The sequence below is a fragment of the Ranitomeya variabilis genome, chromosome 5 (assembly GCF_051348905.1).
Source record: "Ranitomeya variabilis isolate aRanVar5 chromosome 5, aRanVar5.hap1, whole genome shotgun sequence".
NCBI classification, from domain to species: domain Eukaryota; kingdom Metazoa; phylum Chordata; class Amphibia; order Anura; family Dendrobatidae; genus Ranitomeya; species Ranitomeya variabilis.
The window spans coordinates 409320281-409345778 of record NC_135236.1 but is presented as its reverse complement, the minus strand read 5'-3'; the positions used below and the strand labels follow the sequence as shown (position 1 = coordinate 409345778).

Sequence of the window (25498 nt, the reverse complement as noted above, 5' to 3'; positions counted from 1 at the left end):
TGCAGCGCTGGAGTTCTCGGTTCAAAGCCCACCAAGGACAACATCTGCAAGGAGTTTGTATGTTCTCCCCGTGGTTGTGTGGGTTTCCTCCGGGTTCTCTGGTTTCCTCCCACACTCCAAAGACATACTGATAGAGAATTTAGATTGTGAGCCCCTATAGGGCTAGTGATAATGTTTGTAAAGCTCTGCGGAATAAGATAGCGCTATATCAGTAAAGCATAATAAATAAATAATAAAAGGACTGTTCCAACAAGGGTTCTTTTAAATGAGTAAATGTCATTTACTAAAAAAATCGTGTTCGATATCTGTGCTCCTTTGTCGCTTTTTCTGTTTTGTGCTGCATCACTCCATGGCAGAGGTATTCGCTTTTGTTACCTTTTTGGAGCGTTCTACTGTATGTGAAATTTCTACTTGCAGTCCCAACTTGACTTTTCTTCAGTCTTAGCAGAGGGCGTGCACTGTTAACCCTGGCTCCTAAAAGCTGGCAATCACAGGAGCAAGGGGAAGCACACACCTCCAGAGAAGACTGAAGAAACGCCCAGTTAAACTGCAAGCAGAAATTTCACATACTGCGCTCCAAAAGCTACAATTGTGAATATCCGGCTTTGCAGTGGTGTGATGTAGCAAAATTGAAGAGTGTCAGAATCAGGGGAGATTTTTACAAGGTATTTAACTATCATCTCGAGCAAACAATAGGTCCTCTTTAAATCCTTATAAAGGAAATGCTTTTATTGTTTGTTTTTTAGATAGAAGCCAGCATTCAAAATGTAATTTAAAATGTTACAATTTGTATTTCTTCAGATTAAATGGAATATATCAGCAGGTTTTTGCAATGTAATCTGAGAACAGCATATACTATAGGGTCAGTGAGCCAGATTCCAGCAATATGTTACTTACTAGGCTGTTTGGTGTAGTTTTGATAGAATTCATTTTCTTTGTAGATGTAACAGTAATCAGAATACACAGCTGTTTAACCCCGCCCCCACCATGGATCAGTAGTTTCCTGTGCATACTATATATTGTAAACCACCAAACACAAGACACAAGCAACCAAATGGTCCCATAACACTATAAATCTTTATTAGAAAAATGTAAAAAGCCATCAGGTGAGTAAAACGATGCAGTATAAGGGAACAAACGTGTATTCCTGTCGATCATGCTAAAAGGGTCAGGACAACCACACATGTCATGCCTAGCGTATGCGTCATGAAAACCTGTGCCAATCCGACCTGTGACGCAGCATATGCGTCATGGTCGGATCGTGCTCCTGCAGGCCGGGTGAAAGGGTTATCTAATGTCACCCAACCTGCAGGTCACCCCCCCCCCGTGGCTACAATCGCTCTGATTGGCTGTTGAAAGTGACGTTTCACTTTCAATCACAGCGATAGTAATATTTCACCAATGAAAATTGGTGAAATATTACAATCCAGCCATGGCTGATGCTGCAATAGCATCAGCCATGGCTGGAGATCGCGATCTGCCCCCCGCCACTGATTTCCTCCCCACCGTCCTCCGTCCTGTCATCTGCTGTCCTCCGGTCCCCCATCCTCCTGTCCACTCCCCCTGCAGTCCGATCTCCCCCCCCCCCCCCCCATACTTACCGACCTCCGGTGTCCCTCCCGCTGTCCGTCCGTCTGCTCCATGAGCGTCGCCATCTTCCAAAATGGCGGGCGCATGCATAGTGCGTCCGCCGAATCGGCCGGCAGATTCGTTCCAGGTACAGTTTGATCGCTCTGATAGGTTCTATCACAGCGATCAAAATAAAAAAAAAAATAATAAATAAACCCCCCTTTATCACCCCCCATAGGTAGGGACAATAAAATAAAGAAAAAATATTTACTTTTATTTTTCCACTAGGGTTAGGGTTAGAACTAGGGTTAGGGTTAGAATTAGGGTTAGAATTAGGCTATGTGCACACTGTGCGGATTTGGCTGCGGATCCGCAGCGGATTGGCCGCTGCGGATTCGTAGCAGTTTTCTGGCTTGGGTTAGGGCTAGAATTAGGCTTTGTGCACACGGTGCGGATTTAACTGCAGATCCGCAGCGAATTCGTAGCAGTTTTCCATCACGTTTACAGTACCATGTAAACCTATGGAAAACCAAATCCGCTGTGCCCATGGTGCGGAAAATACCACGCAGAAATGATGCGTTGTATTTTCTGCACTCAATTCTTTGTGCGGATTCCGCAGCGTTTTACACCTGTTCCTCAATAGGAATCCGCAGGTGAAATCCGCACAAAAAAAACTGGAAATCCGTGGTAAATCCGCAGGTAAAACGCAACGTGGCACATAGCCTTAGGGTTAGGGCTGGAACTAGAGTTAGGGTTGGAATTAGGGTTCGGGTTGGAAATAGGGTTAAGGTTAGGATTCGGGGTGTGTTGGGGTTAGGGATAGGGTTGTGGTTAGGGTTAGGGGTGTGTTGGGGCTAGTGTTGGAGTTAGAATTGAGGGGTTTCCACTGTTTAGGCACATCAGCGCGACATGGCGCCACCATTGATTTTCAGCCAATCTTGCGTTCAAAAAGTCAAATGGTGCTCCCTCCCTTCCGAGCCCCAACGTACGCCCAAACAGTGGTCTACCCAAACATATGGGTTATTGCCGTACTCAGGAAAAGTTGCACAACAACTTTGGGGGTCTAATTTCTCCTGTTACCCTTGGGAAAATAAAAAAATAGGGGGCTAAAAACTTATTTTTGTGGGGAAAAAAAGGATTTTTTTATTTTCATGGCTCTGCGTTGTAAACTTCTGTGAAGCACTTGGGGGTTCAAAGTGCTCACCACACATCTAGATAAGTTCCTTGGGGGTCTAGTTTCCAAAATGGGGTCACCTGTGGGGGGTTTCTACTGTTTAGGCACATCAGGGGCTCTGCAAACGTAACATGATGCCCGCAGACCATTCTATCAAAGTCTGCATTTCCAAAACGTCAGTACTTCCCTTCTGAGCCCCGGCGTGTGCCCAAACAGTGGTTACCCCCCACATATGGGGTATCAGCGTACTCAGGACAAACTGGACTATAACTTTTGGGGTCCAATTTCTCCTGTTACTCTTGTGAAAATAAAAAATTGCTTGCTAAAAAATAATTTTTGAGGAAAGAAAAATTATTTTTTATTTGCATGGCTCTGCGTTATAAACTTCTGTGAAGCACTTGGAGGTTCAAAGTGCTCACCATCTAGATTAGTTCCTTAAGGGGTCTAGTTTCTAAAATGGGGTCACTTGTGGGGCATCTCCATTGTTTAGGCACACGGGCTCTCCAAACGCGACATGGTGTCCGCTAACGATTGGAGCTAATTTTTAATTCAAAAGTCAAATGGCGCTTCTTCCCTTCCGAGCCTTGCCGTGTACACAAACAGTGGTTTACCCCCACATATGAGGCATCGGTGTACTCAGGAGAAATTGCCCAACACATTTTAGGATCCATTTTATCCTGTTGCCCATGTGAAAATGAAACAATTGAGGCTAAAATAAATTTTTTGTGAAAAAAAAAAAAAAAGTACTTTTTCATTTTTACGGATCAATTTGTGAAGCACCTGGGGGTTCAAAGTGCTCACTATGCATCTAGATAAGCTCCTTGGGGGGTTTAGTTTCCAAAATGGGGTCACTTATGGGGGAGCTCCAATGTTTAGGCACACAGGGGCTCTCCAAACGTGACATGGTGTCCGCTAAAGATTGGAGCCAATTTTTCATTGAAAAATAATTCAAATGGCGCTCCTTCCCTTCCGAGCCCTGTTGTGCGCCCAAACAGTGGTTCCCCCCCACATGTGGGGTATTGGCGTACTCAGAACAAATTGTGCAATAACTTTTGGGGTCCTGTTTCTCCTTTTACACTTGGGAAAATACAAAATTTGTTCCCAAAAGATCATTTTTGTGACTAAAAATTTAAATGTTCATTTTTTCCTTCCATGTTGCTTCTGCTGCTGTGAAACACCTGAAGGGTTAATAAACTGTTTGAATGTGGTTTTGAGCACCTTGAGGGTTGCAGTTTTTAGAATGGTGTCACTTTGGGGTATTTTCAGCCATATAGACCCCTCAAATTGACTTAAATTTCGCAGGCGTGTACTCCGGAGGACAGAGAATGAACTTCAATCCAATATTGCGGCCAGCATGCAGCCAGCGGGTAAGGAAAGGGTGAATCAAACACCCGAAAACCCCGCCCATATGACCCAAAACCGGTCCCACCAAATTCAGGTGACAGCTTCCCTTTAAGGTCAAAATAGGCTGGGTCATGAAGGGGTTAAATGAATGGATGAGTGCGCATCCTGATTTCTCCATAGATTATTAGGGATTTATCCTCTAGTACAGAGGTCCCCAACCGCCGGTCCGCGGACCAGGACCGGGCCGTTGGGGTTTTGCAGCCGGTCCGCGGCGCCGCTGACAGCTACTTAGGCAGAGAGCACACACCCGCGGGCTGAGGCGGCTGTGGCAGGGGCTGTGTGCCTGGAGCGGCAGCTGCTGCTGAGAGAAGGTGGGCGCCTCAGCCGCGGCTCCAGAAGGTAAACACCGGCCACGCCCCCCACAACGCTCTCCCCAGCGTGCAGCATGGGGCCGGCCAGTACATTTCCAGCAGCCCGCTCTCCTCCACCTGGTGCTGCCCAGGGCACTGCCAGCCATGTTACGTGTGCCACACAAGTGCACATGGAGAGCGGGCTGCAGCAGCATGGAGCCAGCCTGTGCCCGGGCGCTGCACCGAGGATGACGGGGCAGGAGGTGCCCAGTGCCGCAGTCATTAATAAGGAGTTTAGCAGTAAACAAGCGTGTGCGGGAACAGCGGGCTGGGCCCCTCTGAATGAAGGTATTACCGGCGACTGTGCAGGGTCCATGTGTGGGGAGCTGGGGTATAGCAGATGTAGCAGTGCTGAATATTTTTTTGTTGATAGGATTTCATGAAGTGGCCATGAAACGTAATAAATAACAAACTCAGCTCTGCTACATCAGTAAAAAACCAATTGATTAATCATTAATCAATTGGTTTTTTACTGATGTAGCAGAGCTGAGTTTGTTATTTACTGTTTGTTACTCATGTGCTCTCAAGAGAAGTTATCGGTCCACACTGCACTGATAAAAGTACCACAAAGCTTTAGCATGAGGCCAGATGTAGCAGAGAGGAATGTGTCACTTGTAGAGTTCATACACAGAGTGATTCATTTGTCGGGTTTATGAAACACTGAACACAGATGTAGCAGAGCTGATGGTGTCACAGCAGAGTACATTCATTAATGATTAATGAATGAATGTACTCTGCTGTGACACCATCAGCTCTGCTACATCTGTGTTCAGTGTTTCATAAACCCGACAAATGAATCACTCTGTGTATGAAATCTACAAGTGACACATTCCTCTCTGCTACATCTGGCCTCATGCTAAAGCTTTGTGGTACTTTTATCAGTGCAGTGTGGACCGATAACTTCTCTTGAGAGCACATGATCAATGACTAACACAGGTCTGCTACATCCGCACCGCCGTGCCGGAGGAAATGTTATGGAATGATCAGGAAACTGTCAAGGAGCGAAAGAAAAAGAACAAATCCAGCCCTGCTACATCTGAGTTACAATATTATTAGTGAACCATCACACAGCAGAGGGTTCGTCATAATGTATCAGTGCAGGATAGTTATAATATAAGCTCCATCCCTCCATAACCCCACCCCCATATGACCAAAGCCCCGCCCCTGCCCCACCCCCACCGGGCCATGGAAAACTGGTCTTGCTTAAAGCCGGTCCCTGGTGCAAAAAAGGTTGGGGACCTCTGCTCTAGTATAATGGAAGCTGTTTGTTAAGCAGTCTATGAACCAGGCAACCTATTAGAATAGACAGAAAGTGGTTATACTCTTGATGTATGTTACATATTTACACTGGAGTATCTATACAGAGAGGATACAGACTGGAGGGAATACGGTACATCTAGTGCGATTGTGCAAGATATTTGGAACAATCCAATTCAAATGATTGGCCAAGTGCATACATAAGCTCTCGTTAGAGTAATGCAGTTTACATCTGTATGTGGTGCTGTGTAAATTCCTCTATAAAGTTTCCCAGACAGTCTTGCATAGGTGGGTTTTAACTCACTAGTGGGTAACCCCCTGAAGGATTATCAAGTGTACTGTTTCATGAATATTAAAAGAACACCGTTGTTGATTTCATCTTTATTAGTATTCACAATATGATCCTGACATTTACCTATCAGGGTATAGTGCAAAAAGCACAATGGATGAGGTTAAATATTTTAACAATAATTAATGGCGACATTTTAATATTATTCTAGTCCACTGCAGTCAGTGACTCTATGAATTTGTTTTGATGGATAATTTTGAGTTTGAAGGTCCTCGATCACTGAAACATGTACCACAACTGCTCACATATTTCAGGTTATTATGACCATTGTCATAGTGCCTGATTCATTAAAGCTTTCATGCCAGAATTCTGTTGTAAAAGCTTTTGAAAAGACAAAATTTAGGCGCAACTCGGAGTTGAGCCTACATTTTATAGAAATTTGTGTTTTTACTCCAGGTTCTCACAGCTGTGCTGAAATGTTCACAGTTGGGTGAGGCAGAGGCACAGTGATTCCACAGCCCATCTATTGTAATTCATGACAAGCTGTAGCACTCCTTACTCTAGAAATCTCACTCCAGTATCTAACTGGAGTAGTGCACGAGGCACATGACACTCGCCACATGCTCCAAATTCATGATGAAAAATCAGGAGCATCTGACTCCAGCACGCCCCGTCATCAAGACTGGTGTGAACAACGCTGGTCTTCTTGAATCGGGCCCATAGTGTAGAAAAATGTACAAAACCCTGACTTAAAACTATAAGGCAACCAATCGTGGTGCCGAACAAAATTACATGATCTAATTGACTACTGCTGATCTGGATACGAGTGACACGACATAATACTATATAATTGGCGTATGGCTGTATGCGTTAAACATTTTAATGGCCGAATAAATGAGGATAACAGCGAAAAAGTTGGTCCATTAATATTACAGTTATATCATGTCTGGTATTTAAAGCTTTAGGAATGCAAGTTTTTAGCATGAAAATCCAAAAGGTCTGTTTAACCCCTCCACCCCCCGGAGCTTTTTTCGTTTTTGTTTTTTGCTCCCCTCCTTCCCAGAGCCATAACTTTTTTATTTTTCCGTCAATATGGCCATGTGAGGGTTTATTTTTTGCGGGACGAGATGTACTTTTGAAAGATACCATTGGTTTTACCATGCCGTGTAACAGAAAACGGGAAAAAAATTCCAAGTGTGATGAAATTGCAAAAAAAGTGCAATCTCACACTTGTTTTTTGTTTGGCTTTTTTGCTAGGTTCACCAAATGCTAAAACTAACCTGCCATTATGATTCTCCAGGTCATTACGATTTCATAAACACATAACATGTCTAGGTTATTTTTTATCTAAGTGGTGAAAAAAAATTCCAAAGTTTGCGAAAAAAAAATTGCGCGATTTTCCGATACCCGTAGCGTCTCCAATTTTCATGATCTGGGGTCAGGTGAGGGCTTATTTTTTGCATGCCAAGCTGGTGTTTTTAATGATACCATTTTGGTGTAGATACGTTCTTTTGATCGCCCGTTATTGCATTTTAACCCCTTCCCGACATTTGACGTACTATCCCGTCGAGGTGGGGTGGGCCCGTATGACCGCCGACGGGATAGTACGTCATAGCCGATCGGCCGCGCTCACGGGGGGAGCGCGGCCGATCGCGGCCGGGTGTCGGCTGCATATCGCAGCTGACATCCGGCACTATGTGCCAGGAGCGGTCACGGACCGCCCCCGGCACATTAACCCCCGGCACACCGCGATCAAACATGATCGCGATGTGCCGGCGATGCAGGGAAGCATCGCGCAGGGAGAGGGCTCCCTGCGGGCTTCCCTGAGCCCCCCGCAGCAACGCGATGTGATCGCGTTGCTGCGAGGGTCTTACCTCCCTCCCTGCCTGCTCCAGACCCGGATCCAAGATGGCCGCGGATCCGGGTCCTGCAGGGAGGGAGGTGGCTTCACAGACGCCTGCTCAGAGCAGGCACTGTGAAGCAGCCTGCACCTCTCGCAGATCGGTGATCTGTCAGAGTGCTATGCAAACTGGCAGATCACCGATCTGTATTGTCCCCCCCTGGGGCAAAGTAAAAAAGTAAAAAAAAAAATTTCCAAATGTGTAAAAAAAAATAAAAAAAAATATTCCAAAATAATGAAAAAAAAAAAAATATATTATTCCCATAAATACATTTCTTTATCTAAATTTAAAAAAAAAACAATAAAAGTACACATATTTAGTATCGCCACGTCCGTAACGACCCAACCTATAAAACTGCCACACTAGTTAACCCCTTCAGTAAACACCGTAAGAAAAAAAAAAAAAAAAACGAGGCAAAAAACAACGCTTTATTACCATACCGCCGAACAAAAAGTGGAATAACACGCGATCAAAAAGACTGATATAAATATCCATGGTACCGCTGAAAACGTCATCTTGTCCCGCAAAAAACAAGCCGCCATACAGCATCATCAGCAAAAAAATAAAAAAGTTATAGTCCTGAGAATAAAGCGATACCAAAATAATTATTTTTTCTATAAAATAGTTTTTATCGTATAAAAGCGCCAAAACATAAAAAAAATGATATAAATGAGATATCGCTGTAATCGTACTGACCCGACGAATAAAACTGCTTTATCAATTTTACCAAACCCGGAACGGTATAAACGCCTCTCCCAAAAGAAATTCATGAATAGCAGGTTTTTGGTCATTCTGCCTCACAAAAATCGGAATAAAAAGCGATCAAAAACGGTCACGTGTCCGAAAATGTTACCAATAAAAACGTCAACTCGTCCCGCAAAAAACAAGACCTCACATGACTCTGTGGAGCAAATGTGGAAAAATTATAGGTCTCAAAATGTGGAGACGCAAAAACTTTTTTGCTATAAAAAGCGTCGCTGGTTTCACACTTCCGTTTTTGTCTGCAGCGTTTTTTGCACAAAAAAACCGCATGCGTTTTTTCCCTATATTTAACATTGAAAACGCATGCGGTTTTTTTGTACGCGTTTGGTCGCGTTTTTAAACGCATGCGGTTTTTTTCTGCATGCGTTCATTTTCAGAAATACAACCTGCAGTATTTTCTTGCGTTTTTAAGCACATGCGTTTGTTTGCGTTAAAAACGCATGCATTTTTATCGAAAAAAACAGAAAACACACTGAAAAGCCACCCACCACCATCAAGGTGATAAAGGGATCCAAACCCTAACCCTAACTCTACCCCTAACCTCACCCCTAACCGTTTAATGAACATTTTCTGACAGTCATAGTGCCACGTATTTCAGTGCCACGTATTTCAGTGCCACGTATTTCAGTGCCATGTATTTCAGTGCCACGTATCACGTGTTTCAGTGCCACGTGTTTCAGTGCCACGTATTTCAGTGCCACGTATCACGTATTTTAGTGCCACGTATTTCAGTGCCACGTATTTCAGTGCCACGTATTTCAGTGCCACGTATCACGTATTTTAGTGCCACGTATTTCAGTGCCACGTATCACGTATTTTAGTGCCACGTATTTCAGTGCCACGTATTTCAGTGCCACGTATTTCAGTGCCACGTATTTCAGTGCCACGTATCACGTATTTTAGTGCCACGTATTTTAGTGCCACGTATTTCAGTGCCACGTATTTCAGTGCCACGTATTTCAGTGCCACGTATCACGTATTTTAGTGCCACGTATTTCAGTGCCACGTATTTCAGTGCCACGTATTTCAGTGCCACGTATTTCAGTGCCATGTATTTCAGTGCCACGTATCACGTATTTCAGTGCCACATATTTTAGTACCACGTATTTCAGTTGCACGTATTTCAGTGCCACGTGTTTCAGTGCCACGTGTTTCAGTGCCACGTATTTCAGTGCCACGTATCACGTATTTTAGTGCCACGTATTTCAGTGCCACGTATTTCAGTGCCACGTGTTTCAGTGCCACGTATCACGTATTTCAGTGCCACGTATTTCAGTGCCACGTATTTCAGTGCCACGTATTTCAGTGCTACGTATTTCAGTGCCACGTATTTCAGTCACGTTTAGGGTTAGGGTTAGGGGTAGGGTTAGGGTTAGGGCTAGGGTTGGAGGTAAAGTTAGGGTTGGGGCTAAAGTTAGGGTTGGGGCTAAAGTTAGGGTTAGGGTTTGGATTACATTTACGTTTGGATTAGGGTTGGGATTAGAATTATGGGTGTGTCAGGGCTAGGGGTGTGGTTAGGGTTACCGTTGGGATTAGGGTTAGGGGTGTGTTTGGGTTAGGGTTTCAGGTAGAATTGGGGGGTTTCCACTGTCCAGGCACATCAGGGGCTCTCCAAGCGCGACATGGCGTCCAATCTCAATTCCAGCCAATTCTGCGTTGAAAAAGTAAAACAGTGCTCCTTTCCTTCCAAGCTCTCCCGTGCGCCCAAAAAGGGGTTTACCCCAACATATGTGTTATCAGCGTACTCGGGACAAATTGAACAACAACTTCTGGGGTCCAAGTTCTCTTGTTATCCTTAGGAAAATAAAAATTTGGGGGGCTAAAAATAATTTTTGTGGGAAAAAAAAGATGTTTTATTTTCACGGCTCTGCATTATAAACTGTAGTGAAACACTTGGGGGTTCAAAGTTCTCACAACACATCTAGATAAGTTCCTTGGGAGGTCTAGTTTCCAATATGGGGTCACTTGTGGGGGGTTTGTACTGTTTGGGTACATCAGGGGCTCTGCAAATGCAACGTGACGCCTGCAGACCAATCCATTTAAGGCTGCATTCCAAATGGCGCTCCTTCCCTTCCGAGCTCTGTCATGCGCCCAAACAGTGGTTCCCCCCGACATATGGGGTATCAGCGTACTCAGGACAAATTGGACAACAACTTTTGGGGTCTAATTTATCCTGTTACCCTTGTGAAAATACAAAACTGGGGGCTAAAAAATCATTTTTGTGAAAAAAAAAAAAATTATTTTCACGGCTCTGCGTTATAATCTGTAGTGAAACACTTGGGGGTTCAAAGCTCTCAAAACACATCTAGATAAGTTCCTTAGGGGGTCTACTTTCCAAAATGGTGTCACTTGTAGGGAGTTTCAATGTTTAGGCACATCAGGGGCTCTCCAAACGCAACATGGCGTCCCATCTCAATTCCAGTCAATTTTGCATTGAAAAGTCAAATGGCGCTCCTTCCCTTCCAAGCTCTGCCATGCGCCCAAACAATGGTTTACACCCACATATGGGGTATCAGCGTACTCAGGACAAATTGCACAACATTTTTTGGGGTCCAATTTCTTCTCTTACCCTTGGGAAAATAAAAAATTGGGGGCGAAAAGATCATTTTTGTGAAAAAATATGATTTTTTATTTTTACGGCTCTGCATTATAAACTTCTGTGAAGCACTTGGTGGGTCAAAGTGCTCACCACACATCTAGATAAGTTCCTTAGGGGGTCTACTTTCCAAAATGGTGTCACTTGTAGGGAGTTTCAATGTTTAGGCACATCAGGGGCTCTCCAAACGCAACATGGCGTCCCATCTCAATTCCAGTCAATTTTGCATTGAAAAGTCAAATGGCGCTCCTTCCCTTCCAAGCTCTGCCATGCGCCCAAACAATGGTTTACACCCACATATGGGGTATCAGCGTACTCAGGACAAATTGCACAACATTTTTTGGGGTCCAATTTCTTCTCTTACCCTTGGGAAAATAAAAAATTGGGGGCGAAAAGATCATTTTTGTGAAAAAATATGATTTTTTATTTTTACGGCTCTGCATTATAAACTTCTGTGAAGCACTTGGTGGGTCAAAGTGCTCACCACACATCTAGATAAGTTCCTTAGGGGGTCTACTTTCCAAAATGGTGTCACTTGTAGGGAGTTTCAATGTTTAGGCACATCAGGGGCTCTCCAAACGCAACATGGCGTCCCATCTCAATTCCAGTCAATTTTGCATTGAAAAGTCAAATGGCGCTCCTTCCCTTCCAAGCTCTGCCATGCGCCTAAACAATGGTTTACACCCACATATGGGGTATCATCGTACTCAGGACAAATTGTACAACAACTTTGGGGGTCCATTTTCTCCTGTTACCCTTGGTAAAATAAAACAAATTGGAGCTGAAATAAATTTTGTGTGAAAAAAAGTTAAATGTTCATTTTTATTTAAACATTCCAAAAATTCCTGTGAAACACCTGAAGGGTTAATAAACTTCTTGAATGTGGTTTTGAGCACCTTGAGGGGTGCAGTTTTTAGAATGGTGTCACACTTGAGTATTTTCTATCATATAGACCCCTCAAAATGACTTCAAATGAGATGTGGTCCCTAAAAAAAAATGGTGTTGTAAAAATGAGAAATTGCTGGTCAACTTTTAACCCTTATAACTCCGTCACAAAAAAAAATTTTGGTTCCAAAATTGTACTGATGTAAAGTAGACATGTGGGAAATGTTACTTATTAAGTATTTTGCGTGACATATGTCTGTGATTTAAGGGCACAAAAATTCAAAGTTGGAAAATTGCAAAATTTTCAAAATTTTCGCCAAATTTCCATTTTTTTCACAAATAAACGCAAGTTATATCGAATAAATTTTACCTTTAACATGAAGTACAATATGTCACGAGAAAACAATGTCAGAATCGCCAAGATCCGTCAAAGCGTTCCAGAGTTATAGCCTCATAAAGGGACAGTGGTCAGAATTGTAAAAATTGGCCCGGTCATTAACGTGCAAACCACCCTTGGGGGTGAAGGGGTTAATGCAATGTCACGGCGACCAAAAAAACATAATTTTGGCGTTTTGATTTTTTTTCTCGCTACGCCGTTTAGCGGTCAGGTTAATACTTTGTTTTTCTTGATTTTATTTTGATTGGAGCGAAAAGGGGGTGATTTGAACTTTTGTTTTTTTATATTTTTAAATACTTTTTTTTTTTAAATTTTGGCATGCTTCAATAGCCTCCATAGGAGGCTAGAAGCTGCACAACTCGATCGGCTCTGCTACATAGAGGTGAAGTACAGATCACCTCTATGTAGCAGAAATGCAGGTGTACTTTGAACGCCGACCACAGGGTGGCGCTCAAAGCAATCGGCCATCAACAACCATAGAGGTTTCAAGGAGACCTCTGGTTGTTATGGCAATGTACTGATGACCCCGATCATGTGACGGGGGTCAGCGGTGCAAGCACCTCCGGCCGCGCGCTAGTTAAATGCCGCTGTCAGCGCTTGACGGCGGCATTTAACTAGTTAATGGGCGCGGGCGGATCGCGATTCCGCTCGCGTTCATTGCGCGCACATGTCAGCTGTACAAAACAGCTGACATGTCGTGGCTTTGAGGTGGGCTCACCGCCGGAGCCCACCTCAAAGCAGGGGTTCTGCCAGCTGACGTACTATTCCGTCAGCTGACAGAAAGGGGTTAATAATTTGCGGTGATGATCTCCACCTCTAACCAGTTTCATGACTTATTCAGAAGCTTGTTTTTTAGATTAGAGGTGTCAATAGCATGAATTTATGTAAGATGAAAGGAGGCAGCAGAAAAACTACTTTTTCTTTTAGTACCCACATCAGACAGAAGTGCTCTTATTCTACAGGGTGGGCCATTTATATGGATACACCTAAATAAAATGGGAATGGTTGGTGATATCAACTTCCTGTTTGTGGCACATTAGTATATGGGAGGGGGAAACTTTCAAGATGGGTGGTGACCATGGTGGCCATTTTGAAGTCGGCCATTTTGGATCCAACTTTATTTTTTTCAATGGGAAGAGGGTCATGTGACACATCAAATTTATTGAGCATTTCACAAGAAAAACAATGGTGTGTTTGGTTTTAATGTAATTTTATTCTTTCATGAGTTATTTACAAGTTTATGACCACTTATAAAATGTGTTCAAAGTGCTTCCCATTGTTTTGGATTATCAATGCAACCCTCTTCTCCCACTCTTGACACACTGATAGCAACACCGCAGAAGGAATGCTAGCACAGGCTTCCAGTATCCGTTATTTCAGATGCTGCACATCTCGTATCTTCACAGCATAGACTATTGCCTTCAGATGACCCCAAAGATAAAGGTTTAAGGGGGTCAGATCGGGAGACCTTGGTGGCCATTCAACTAGCCCACACGACCATCATGATGATGTGTTGCCCTCTTTATCCACTGAAGATGGCACGTTCCCAGAGTTTTTCTAGCAAGATGGTGCACCACCACATTATGGGTGTCAGGTCTGAGCATTTCTACATGAACCGTTTCCTGGAAAGTGGATTGGTCGTCGTGAGCCCGTTGAATGGCCACCAAAGTCTCCCGATCTGATTTTGCATTTAAAAAAAAAAAAAAAAAAATGTTTCTTTTGTCTGGTTGTTGTGATGCCATTTTCCTTGTGATTTTAGTAAACCGGAAGCAAATGGTTTTCAGCTAAAGGGATAAAAATTGTGTTTGACATTGTTCTATCCATTTGTTAGTATTCAACATTTGTTGGGTAGTCATTGGGAGTCGAATTTTTTTTTGTGTGTGTTTTTAGGTTCAAACATGGCAAAGACGGAGTCAAATTCATCACCAGTTGTCAGGAAGCTTATTATTCTGAGAGTGGCAAAAGCCAAAAAGAGGTAGTTAAGGAATTCAACTAACCTTAGAGTCAAGTGTCATGTATAATAAAGAAAAAGGTTATGTAACAGCTGACATACCTTGAAGTGGACGACAACGGGAAACTTTCTCCAAAGTTGATCACATTAGTAAGAACAAGTCAGCATCTGATGTCCATAAAATTGCTGTACAGATTTCGCAGAAAATGAACGAAGAATATGTGGTCAAAGTGAGTCGCCAAACTGTGGTGCAATGGCTGAGAGCAGTGGAGTTGAATGCACGAGTTTCAGTCAAGAAGCCTTTCATCTCTACAAAGAACCGGAAGGTCCGACTTGAGTTTGCCAAATAGTGGAAAGAGTCAGATCTAAGGTGTTGTGGTTGGATGAATCCAAGTTCAGTCTGTTCGGTGGTGATGGCAGGCACTGGATAGATCCCCAATTGGCAAACATAATGATGTAAGGTAGCAAACAGCTACAGTGAAACGTGGCAGCAATGTCATGGTTTGGGGCTTTTTTTTCTGCATCTGCCGTACTAATGCAGCATCAAACCAGTGTCAAACTTGCGTCTCCGTAAGAGAAATTAAATCTATAGAATGTATTGAATGTGGTAAATCCGCACGGTTCAGTGAACACATTCGGATTTACCTGCGTTCAATAGACTGCAGCGCTTTGGACGCTGCGAACATACGTTGCCTCCAAAGATCTGCTAGTTCCGGATCGTGGCACCCTAAATGTCGGGTCATGCGCAGTACGCGCCTCTGTAGCTGGGAAGCATACACCCGGCTTCAGAGGCAGTGACGCAGCCAGAATGAGCGGCGCGCATGTTCTAGATTTGCATGAGCTGCGATGACTCGTGGAAAGAAGGCTGACTAGTCTGGGGCAACTAACGCATAGCAAACGTGGACAATATAAATGCTTTTTTTTTTTGTAAGCCTCATTTATACTGAAAAACCTTATACAGGTATAGTTAGGCAGGGAATTTACTCATAAATAAGTGAATGCTGCTTGGTTGGAGGGCATGGGGGATGTGACTGGTTCCCTTTAAAGTAAAGAGAAACCTGCATGTTTGCTTGTGGTTCTTTTAACCACCAAACTGCAATTTACGCGCCCTTAATAAATTGGCTACGTAAATGAAATCCTAACAAGTATAGGGTTGGGCCAAAATTTGCTCCATGTTCATCTACTTAATCCTACTTTGCAATTCTGGCCTAAATTGCATCTTTTCCAAATCACGTCCATTTTTCCTGTCACCTTACAAATTTTCACAAGTCAAATTTGGCAACTAAAAAACTGACACAAAATATCAGTAAATGTGGACCGTGTTTATTGTGTAACTTACCCCTTGCTATGTACTTTTGTACACATCTATATTGCTTTGTAATATCAATACAGGACATATAGAAATCTTCTATTTTGATGGCTCCAATCTTCTGTGAAAATGACTTTTTTCAGTTACATCCTGTGAATGGCTTACTTCAGCAACCTGTTATATATTATGCATGATTGCATGATTTATTTTTTTTGCTAATCTCAAGTGTTGCTCACATTTTAGGTTTGAAAGACTTGAAGACCAACTGAATGATCTTACTGACCTTCATCAGCATGAGACCACGAACTTAAAGCAGGACCTGGCTAGCATTGAGGAAAAGGTGGCCTACCAGGCTTATGAAAGGTCCAGGGATATTCAGGTACAGATCAAAGCTTACATCATCTGATTAGTGGAATAAATCCATTTTTTTCTACTCAGATTAAAAATTGTCTGCTTGCCAAGTAAAATAGAATTATTCTTGTGAATATTTACAACAAATTAAATAAGCATTGCATCATATTGGTGATTTAGTGCTGGCACAGTTTCCATTCTGCTGCTGCCCTCTGCTGGCACGCAAGTTAGTGCACTAGAAACAGATCACAGCCATTGTAAGGCTAGGTTCCTTCCCAATTAAACACTAGTTTGTGGATCATGTCAGAATACCCAGAAAACAGTATTCTGATGGGACTCCAGACAGAGCCATTCATTTGAAAGCAGTTGATGGAGTCACTGGATGCTGTCTGGCTTCTGTTGCGGCCGATGGAGGCCAGACCTTGTCAACAGTGATGTCCTCTGCTTTATTTAAGTGAATGGCTCTGTCTTTATTCCCTTCATAGCACTGGTTTTTGGTGATTCCAACAGAAACCCTGACTTAGTGCACATCAGACCGCTGTATTAACTTGGATCTAGCCTAATATTCCTTTGTTACAGGCCTTGGTTAAAGGCCATGCACTGTTATCCAGATCTTGTAAGCAACCCTGATAATATAGCTCCTGGTGTGTCACACTAATGAATTGCATGGATCATTGATTTGATTCACAGTACTGTTGTTCTAGTGCTGCTAAGTTTCAGACAAATGGAACAGGAAAGATATACATCTTGGTACCATGTTAGCCAGTGGATAGAAAAATATTTGGAATTGAGAGTCCTCAGTGGTTGATACCTTTTAATGGCTAACTGAAAAGATGGTAACAAATTGCAAGCTTTCAAGACTACACAGGTCTCTTCATCAGGCTAGACTAAAAGGAATTCTGAAGAATCACATATTTATGCACAACACAGCACATAGATAAGACAGGTGACATGAAGCAGAACTACCATTATGTGAGTGATAAAGTTATGTCCATAAATAATGGGACAGTTCATAGATAAGGAATGTTTTATTGTCCTCTGAATGGGATCTGGCTCTGTTATGATGACCCCACATGGTCTGAGGGGAAATTCCTTAGATGATGTAAAAGGACATAAATCCATGCGACACATTCATTCCTGCACTGAGAGTGTCAAAGGTCATCATCAGCTTATATTCCCATACTCTTCTGTCTCTCTGAGATTTGAAGTTACCTTTTAATACAAGTAATTTCATGTCCATAATGTTATGATTGGGGAGACAAAAATGTATTGCCACAGGCAATGAGTTCATCCTTGTTCTCAGTTTCTCCCCTGTCTCCCCTACATAGACTCCCAGTTGGACATTTAGTACAAATGGAACGCACCCTGTCTGCTATTGTCTATTAGCATGTAAAGCTCTTGTGAGATACCCCAGGTCCTCTTCATGGGAAAGCAAAAAATGTACATAGCACGGCATTGCTGCAGTACAAATTAGTGCCTACTATGAAAATGCAGTAATTAAAACAGTAGCCCAACAAATGATATCTCAAATTGGGTATTGGAGTTAGCAAGTTCTGCTGCACACCTTCATTAGTCGCCTGTGACCCGCCGGTCTGACTAGTCTCCTGTACGGATCGGTCACCATTAACCTGAAATATTACAGCGTTTCAGAGAAAATCAGAGTTAAACCCATATGACTGAACTTTTATAGCCAAAATCTGATGCATGTGGTATGTACCAGCTGTCAAGCTCCCTTTTAATATGGCGGACTCCATGCACCGATTAAGTGTAGCATGGAGTTTCTCTGAGATAACAGCTAAGTGCTAGTAGTAAGAAAAGCCAAACCTGCAGTTTCCTTATAGGAAATTGTCCATACAGTATATAAATAATATGCAGTATACAGCCAAATGATGTAACTCCCCTGTAAAGCCAGCACATAATTTATTTCTGTGGGTTGCCTTTAAACAGTTTTGCTTCTTCCACGTACTGTATAGCACATCTATTTTTTCTATAGCAATTCTGTGCCCCAGGATATGTTCTGTCTTCAGGGTAAAGAAATGCTGAATATTTCCTGGAGTATCAGGGGAATAAGAAGTGTCCTTAAATAGCTGTACTTTCTTCCGATATACTTTTTGGGCTCTAAAGCATAAGCACTTTGACCTCACATTAGAGAAACGTGCTCAATAATTGAGATGGCTACGGAGCCTTGCTATCCTTGCTGCTGTCAGCAATTTGTACACCGCTACAAATCTCTTGGGAAGATGGTGACCGGAGTATTTTCAGAAGACTACTGTGCCACATGCCTGGGCAACGCCTGGAGGGCAGAAGGCTTTTGTGTTTCCATGTAGAGAGCACTGAAGTGAAAAGCCTCTAGCTATAAATTTTTATTAATGTCACGTTATATTTTCTCAAAAGCTTGGTCTTTGCAGAGCATTTCTTCCAAAGTTGTTCCTCTACTTAAACACAATCAGCATTTGGATATTAGTATAGCAACAAGGATATTTGAGAAAACATTTCTTCAGCTGTGTATACCACATAGTGGGGTTTCCCAAATCTGTTTTGTGATGTGGTGGGCTCAGGATAGGTCAGTGATACCAAGTTGTGGCCATTCTAGCCCCGAATACCTATCAGAGTTGAGGCTCCTTCAAGCGCTTGCTTACTGGCCCAGTTCTGAACATCATGTAGTGGTTCTGCAGCTTGGACTTATTCTCTTGGATGGGATCAAGCTGCAGAACAAGTTGCAGGTGATACATCATGTATGGTGCTGTGCCAGGTAAACACTGAAGACCACGCCGTAGACACTGGACAAGGTCTTCAATCAGCTGACTGAAACTGATGAGGAACTGTCCTCAATATCAGACTCTTGGCATCCTCATCAAAGTCTCAGAAATCTCCTTTTTATACACCCTCCTCTATCCAAACACTTTTTAGGCAAGATCTGCTACTGTTACCTGCTGGCTTATTAATGAACCTTTTATATACTCAGTTTATCTACTAGGGCTCCTGTTTATACAATGCTCATGTCAGGACATACCACAAAATGCACTAACTCAATTTTTTTTCCTGTGTTTTTCATAGGAAGCATTGGAATCCTGCCAGACTCGGGTCTCCAAATTGGAGCTTCACCAGCAGGAACAGCTAGCTGTACAGTCCGAATCTGTGAATGCCAAAGTGCTCCTGGGCAAATGCATAAACATCCTTTTGGCCTTAATCACTGTTGTTCTGGTTTTTGTGTCAACTATTGCAAAGTTCACAGCTCCGATGATGAAGAGTCGTTTCCACGTATTCTGCACTTTTTTTGCAGTAACACTATTGGCAATTCTTTACAAAAACTGGGATCACATAGTATGTGCCCTTGAACGGGTCGTCCTGCCAAGATGAACAATCCAATCTGTGTGCCCCGTTATTTAATCTGTGGACTTTTTTTTCCACCAGTTACCACAATATTTCAGTTACTTGCTTGATTTTTGTAAACAATTTTGACATAGGCACTTTCATATTTTGCCTTAAACGTGCATAACTTGATTCCTTTTAAGTGACAGCCTGGTATTGGGAATAGTCTCGTCTCCCCCATGTCTGGATTGTTAAAGTTTTGGTCTGGATGCACATGGCCTACAAAAGCTGTTCTTTCTTCATGATTTATCATTTGGATCTCCTCACGCAGTGTGAACAGACTTGAGAGAGCAAACCCAATGGATTTTTGTTGTAAATATTAGTGTTCTCTTAAATGTATTGCCTGATTTATGTTGTCTTTATTACCTGTTGGCTGCAGAAAGAATACCCAAAAACTATACACTATATGGAGGAAATCAAATGATGTATTTTTGTCAGTAATGGTCATGAGAGCATCATAACAGAATGTGGATTTTTGGGTTGTTTTTTTTATATATCATTCCATTTAATTGCATGAAGAGAAATTGAGGTGCCATGGAAGAGAATAGGCTTTTGTTACAGATTTGGCATAAAAATAGTTAGTCCATTTATTTCTATAAGATAATTGATCACCAGAAAGTTGACCGCATACAAATGACCCTTTTTATGCAGAGACTTTAACTCCGAACACCTTGAAAGCACGGAAAAAACAAATGTATTGTTTGTGCTAAATTGGCATAAATTGGCATCTGTTGTCTACAGAACAATTATAAGTATACTTACACTTGGGAGATTTGCAGAAATTTGTGACCAATTAATTCATCTGAATGGCATTTGACCCCACCATAACCCTATTTACATGAATTGAACTATTTTTTTCCATCATAATGTCTGCAACAAATCTGCCGCATGTATATACACTAACAAATAAAGTAGCACTCTGTAGCGCTATAGCATGAAAGCATGACGTATATGAAATTTGAATTCCATTTCTGCTGTAGAAAAAAAGGAAAAATTGACAATACTTAGTGCATAAATTGGCCAAATCATGTGTACCCAGGAGCTGGGATAAGGCGATTCTCGTTGCTGGGAACCTATCTAATGTCAATCCTCTCCTAGGCTAGGATTCCCAGCAACAAGAATCTCCTTATCGCAGCTCCTGGATATACATGAATTGGCCTATTTATGCGCTAAGTATTCTCAATTTTTCCTATTTTCTAGAGCAGTAATGTAATTCAAATTTCATATATGTCATGTTTTCATGCTATAGTGCTACAGAGTGCTACTATATAAGTGACGGTGAGTCTTTTGTTATTTGCATGTACATATATACACACTTGAGATGGCCACTACTACAAACCCAAATTTACTTAAAAAGTATAAGAACACTACTGCTGCAGAACATGTAGAAAATGCGATTCAGAACAATGTTTATACAATTCCGGAAGCACCAGGCTCTATCTTGCATATGCCACATTGGCAATGCTTATCCTGTAGTGCGGCAGGTATGAACTATTAGGATGTTTTCCTATGACTTTGTATTCGACTCTTCTCTCTTTCCTGTACTCGTGATTTGCATTATTAGTAGAACATACGCCACATATTTCAGTTATGAAGGATACTTCAGCCGCAGATCTTAATCATTGTAGGGAAATGTATACAATTCACTTCTATTTTGCAATCCTAGAGTAATGCTCAGATGAGTTATGAGCAGCAAGTTAAACATAACGTTGTGAAGCTGCATTTCTGTCATTTGTTTTCTCCAAGGTGATGTCAAGTGAAATAAATTGACAGGGTAGGTGAGAGGAGAAGACGTGTCGCCTAATTGCTGGTACCAGTGACGCTGCATGAGTGAGTAGTATGGAAAACCGAGTGTTCTCCGAGTATCTTGGGCATGCTCGTACATTATGTTTGTGTCCCCCCAGCTGCCTGATTTGCGGCTGCTAGACAGCCTGAATACAGTGTGGCTTCCCTAACAAACCCTGCATGTGTTCAGGTTGTCTAACAGCCGCAAATCATGCAGCTGCGGGGACACAAACATAATCTACGAGCACGTCCAAGATACTCTGAGAACACCCGAGCATGCTCAGAAAACCCGAGTAACGAGCACACTCGCTCATCACTAGATATGACCTCAGTCTGTGAATATATCCTAATTCTCCACACTAAACCTGTTTTCACTTCAGATTTGCATTGCTGCAGCTTGGCCTCTTCATACTCCACATGATTAACTTGCACAATTGTACATTTTCTTGGATACCACTAATTGCACATTTCTAAACTGTGAACAGAGCAAAGTGAGTTTATTTTTGTTTTTGTATTTTGCTGCAATTTATAGAGAGGAGATTCTACGATCAGGATTATATTATAAACTTATGGTTTGGTGCAATGGAACCTAGAAATATTTATTTTTTCCATTATTGGAGTGTAATGCAGTTGTATACAATAAGTATAGGACCTAAAGACTACTAATGATGAAATTGCATTTTCTTCCTCTCCTTTATATAAATATCTTTGGCATCAGCAGGAACTTCTTGGAAGCCGATTGTAACAGCTATACCCTGATTTTTTGAAGAAAATAGCGTTTTAGAATTGTGAACTTTTCAGAGTATCTTACCTCTTTATTAGTGTTTTATATGCTGACTACTATCTGATTTCTGTGGATGGTGAAATTTTGTAATCTTTTGAATGGCAGTAACCCCATTAACAAGGCCATTGTTGAGTCGTAACATGCTAGATGCTGCTCCGGGTCTACTACTCTGAAGTGGTGCTGAGTATACTGGCAGGATGGAGGAGGCTTGTAGGACTCTGATCCTGCAGCCACGTCAGTAGACAATAGCAGACGATCCAGAGTCTTAGTATTGAGGGGTTGTAACTTTTAGAACAAAACCATAACAGTACTGCTTTGCAGGCTGATAAGTGATTATAAGTGATACATCCAGGTTTATCCTGGTCCCATGATACAAGCTAAATACCTCTCCTGTATTGTCAGTAATGTTATACCGATACTTAAGTACTCACAGTTATGCTGACTTACAGATATTTACACAAGTTTTTCAGGATTTTTTTTAAAATGGTAAATGAAGGCCATTTTGATTTTTATTAACGTGTTCACATTTTCTATTGAGCAGTCACCCTCAGCAGGGATAAAAATCTAATATTAAATACCGTATATACTCGAGTATAAGCCGACCCCCCTAATTTTGCCACAATAAACTAGGAAAACTTAATGACTCGAGTATAAGCCTAGGGTGGGAAATGCAGCAGCTATTGGTGAATTTCAAAAATAAAAATAGATACCAATAAAAGTAAAATTAATTGAGACATCAGTAGTTTAAGTGTTTTTTAATATCCATAGGGAATCAGGAGCCCCATATAATGCTCCATACAGTTCATGATGGGCCCCATAAGATGCTCCATACAAAATATGCCCCATATAATGCTCCATACAATTTATGATGGGCTCCATAAGATGCCCCATATTAAAATATGCCCCATACAGTGCTGCACAAATGTTGATTATGACCCCATAAGATGCTTCATACAGATATTTGCCCCATACAATGCTGCACAAATGCTGATTATGGCCCCATAAGATGCTCCATAGACACGTTTGCCCCGTATAATGCTCCACAAATGTGGATTATGGCCCCATAAGATGCTCCATAGAGATATTTGCCCCATATAATGCTGCACATGGCCCCATACAGATATTTGCCCCATATAATGCTGCACATAGCCCCATAAGATGCTCCATACAGATATTTGCCCCATACAATGCTGCACATGGCCCCATAAGATGCTCCATACAGATATTTGCCCCATATAATGCTGCACATGGCCCCATACAGATATTTGTCCCATATAATGCTGCACATGGCCCCATAAGATGCTCCATACAGATAATTGCCCCATATAATGCTGCACATAGCCCCATAAGATGCTCCATACAGATATTTGCCCCATATAATGCCGCACATGGCCCCATAAGATGCTCCATACAGATATTTGCCCCATATAATGCTGCACATGGCCCCATACAGATATTTGTCCCATATAATGCTGCACATGGCCCCATAAGATGCTCCATAGAGATATTTGCCCCCATATAATGCTGCACATGGCCCCATAAGATGCTCCATACAGACATTTGACCCATATGCTGTTGCTGCAATTAAAAAAATTAAAAAATCACATACCTCTCAGGCCCCCGGCACTTGCTATATTCACCTGCTCCCCTTTCCACCGCCGACCGCCACTGTGTCTTCCCGTCCTCTGCACTGATGTTCAGGCAGAGGGCGGCGCGCACTAATCGCGTCATCGCGCCCTCTGACCTGAGCGTCACTGCAGGGGACGCGGAAGACGCAGCGGCGCTGACGGTGGAACGGGGAGCAGGTAAATATCGGGCAGAGTTCCACGGTCTCTGCACGTCTGTTCCCCGGCGCCGGCAACTTCTTCCTGTAGTGAGCGGTCACATGGTACCGCTCATTACAGTATTTGAATATGCGGCTCCACCAATATGGGAGTCCATATTTATTACTGTAATGAGCGGTACCATGTGACCGCTTACTACAGGAAGAAGCTGCTGGCGCCGGGGAAAAGACGTGCAAGGACTGCGCCAGGAGCAGGTGAGTATTATTACACAGCTCCGCTCCCCCTCTACTGCCGACCCCTGGTATGACTCGAGTATAAGCCGAGAGGGTTACTTTCAGCCCAAAAAAGTGGGCTAAAAATCTCGGCTTATACTCGAGTATATACGGTATATGTCCACATGTAATTTTCTTATGTCGCTATCCGCTTCAGACAAAATCTGGATATATGCTTCATTAAGATGTATTCTATCTAGTTATCTTCTTACTGGGATATCCTTGTAGCACTCAGCATTAAAGGGAATCTGTCAGCAGGTTTTTGCTACTTCATCTGAAAGCAGCCAGATGTAGGCTAAGAGAATCTGAATCCAAAGATGTATCAGATTACTGGATGCAGATGTTCAGATGACATCAGAGCTTTTAAGATTTAGCAATGAAGCCGAGCTGAGAAACCTAACTCCGCCCCTACCAGGCTTTCAATGTACATAGTCTATAGACAGTGAGCTGCTTATCACAGGAGGGGGTGGAGTTGAACGATTACCCATATGCCTGATAGTCACAGCAATGATAATCACCAGGTTATTAATCCTTCAGCCTAAGTAATCACCACCACACAGCCGGTCATGTGACATATCCTTGAGGTCATTGTTTTAACCCCCATCAAGCTGTCCTCAAATTACATAGCAAAAGCCTGCTTACAGATTCCTTTTAAACAATTATGAGAGTGCAGCATGGACATTGAGAAGCAAACACTAGCTCTCGTGGAGACCATCATGTCTTGTGACATGTTTAAGAGTTATTCCCTACATATTAGGAATAGCGCTTTAGGTTGAAAGCCTCCATTTTGATTCTATTGTTCTAGGTTTCTGATGGGCCAATATTGAGGACTAGAGTCCAACTTGGGCAGGGAATTATTCAGAAATTCTACTGGCACTTGTTCTCAATAGGAAACCATAAATAGGTAATGCTTTGTTATGCCAGGATATGTCTTTAATAAATTTCACAGTTTTTATTTAAAGTGCAATTTAAATATTTTCTATTTTTTAACACAATTTCGATATGTTTCTTACAATGATTTATAGGATTAAAAATCCACGTACTGTAATACATCAATAGTTAAGGCAAAGAAAAACTTTCCTAAAATGTAAAGCTACGTTATAGGAATAATTGTGCTCCTCTGTTTTAGAAGGGGTGAATTTAATACTTGAGGTGATTGCCAATCCTAGTATTATAGTTTCCATATGATCAATGACAAGAAGTTAACCTAAATGTGTTTTGGATGCTTCATTACGTGACCTACTGAGCGAATGCTACACTTTGATGTCCACAGTCTTCTACACAGTTATTCTTTATCTATTTGTGT

The 25498-nt window shown here is 42.2% G+C and overlaps 1 protein-coding gene across 1 annotated transcript in view; it reads left to right on the top strand.

The window, feature by feature from the left end:
• The window catches only part of TMCC3 (transmembrane and coiled-coil domain family 3), a 148818-nt gene extending 125096 nt beyond the window's left edge, over window positions 1-23722 (top strand). Inside the window, exons 3-4 of the mRNA XM_077265136.1 lie at window positions 16088-16223; window positions 19253-23722. Of these exons, the coding sequence (XP_077121251.1) occupies window positions 16088-16223; window positions 19253-19555 (439 nt within the window). The 3' untranslated portion in view covers window positions 19556-23722. The remainder of the gene's footprint in view (window positions 1-16087; window positions 16224-19252) is intronic.
• The last annotated feature ends 1776 nt before the right edge of the window (window positions 23723-25498 follow it).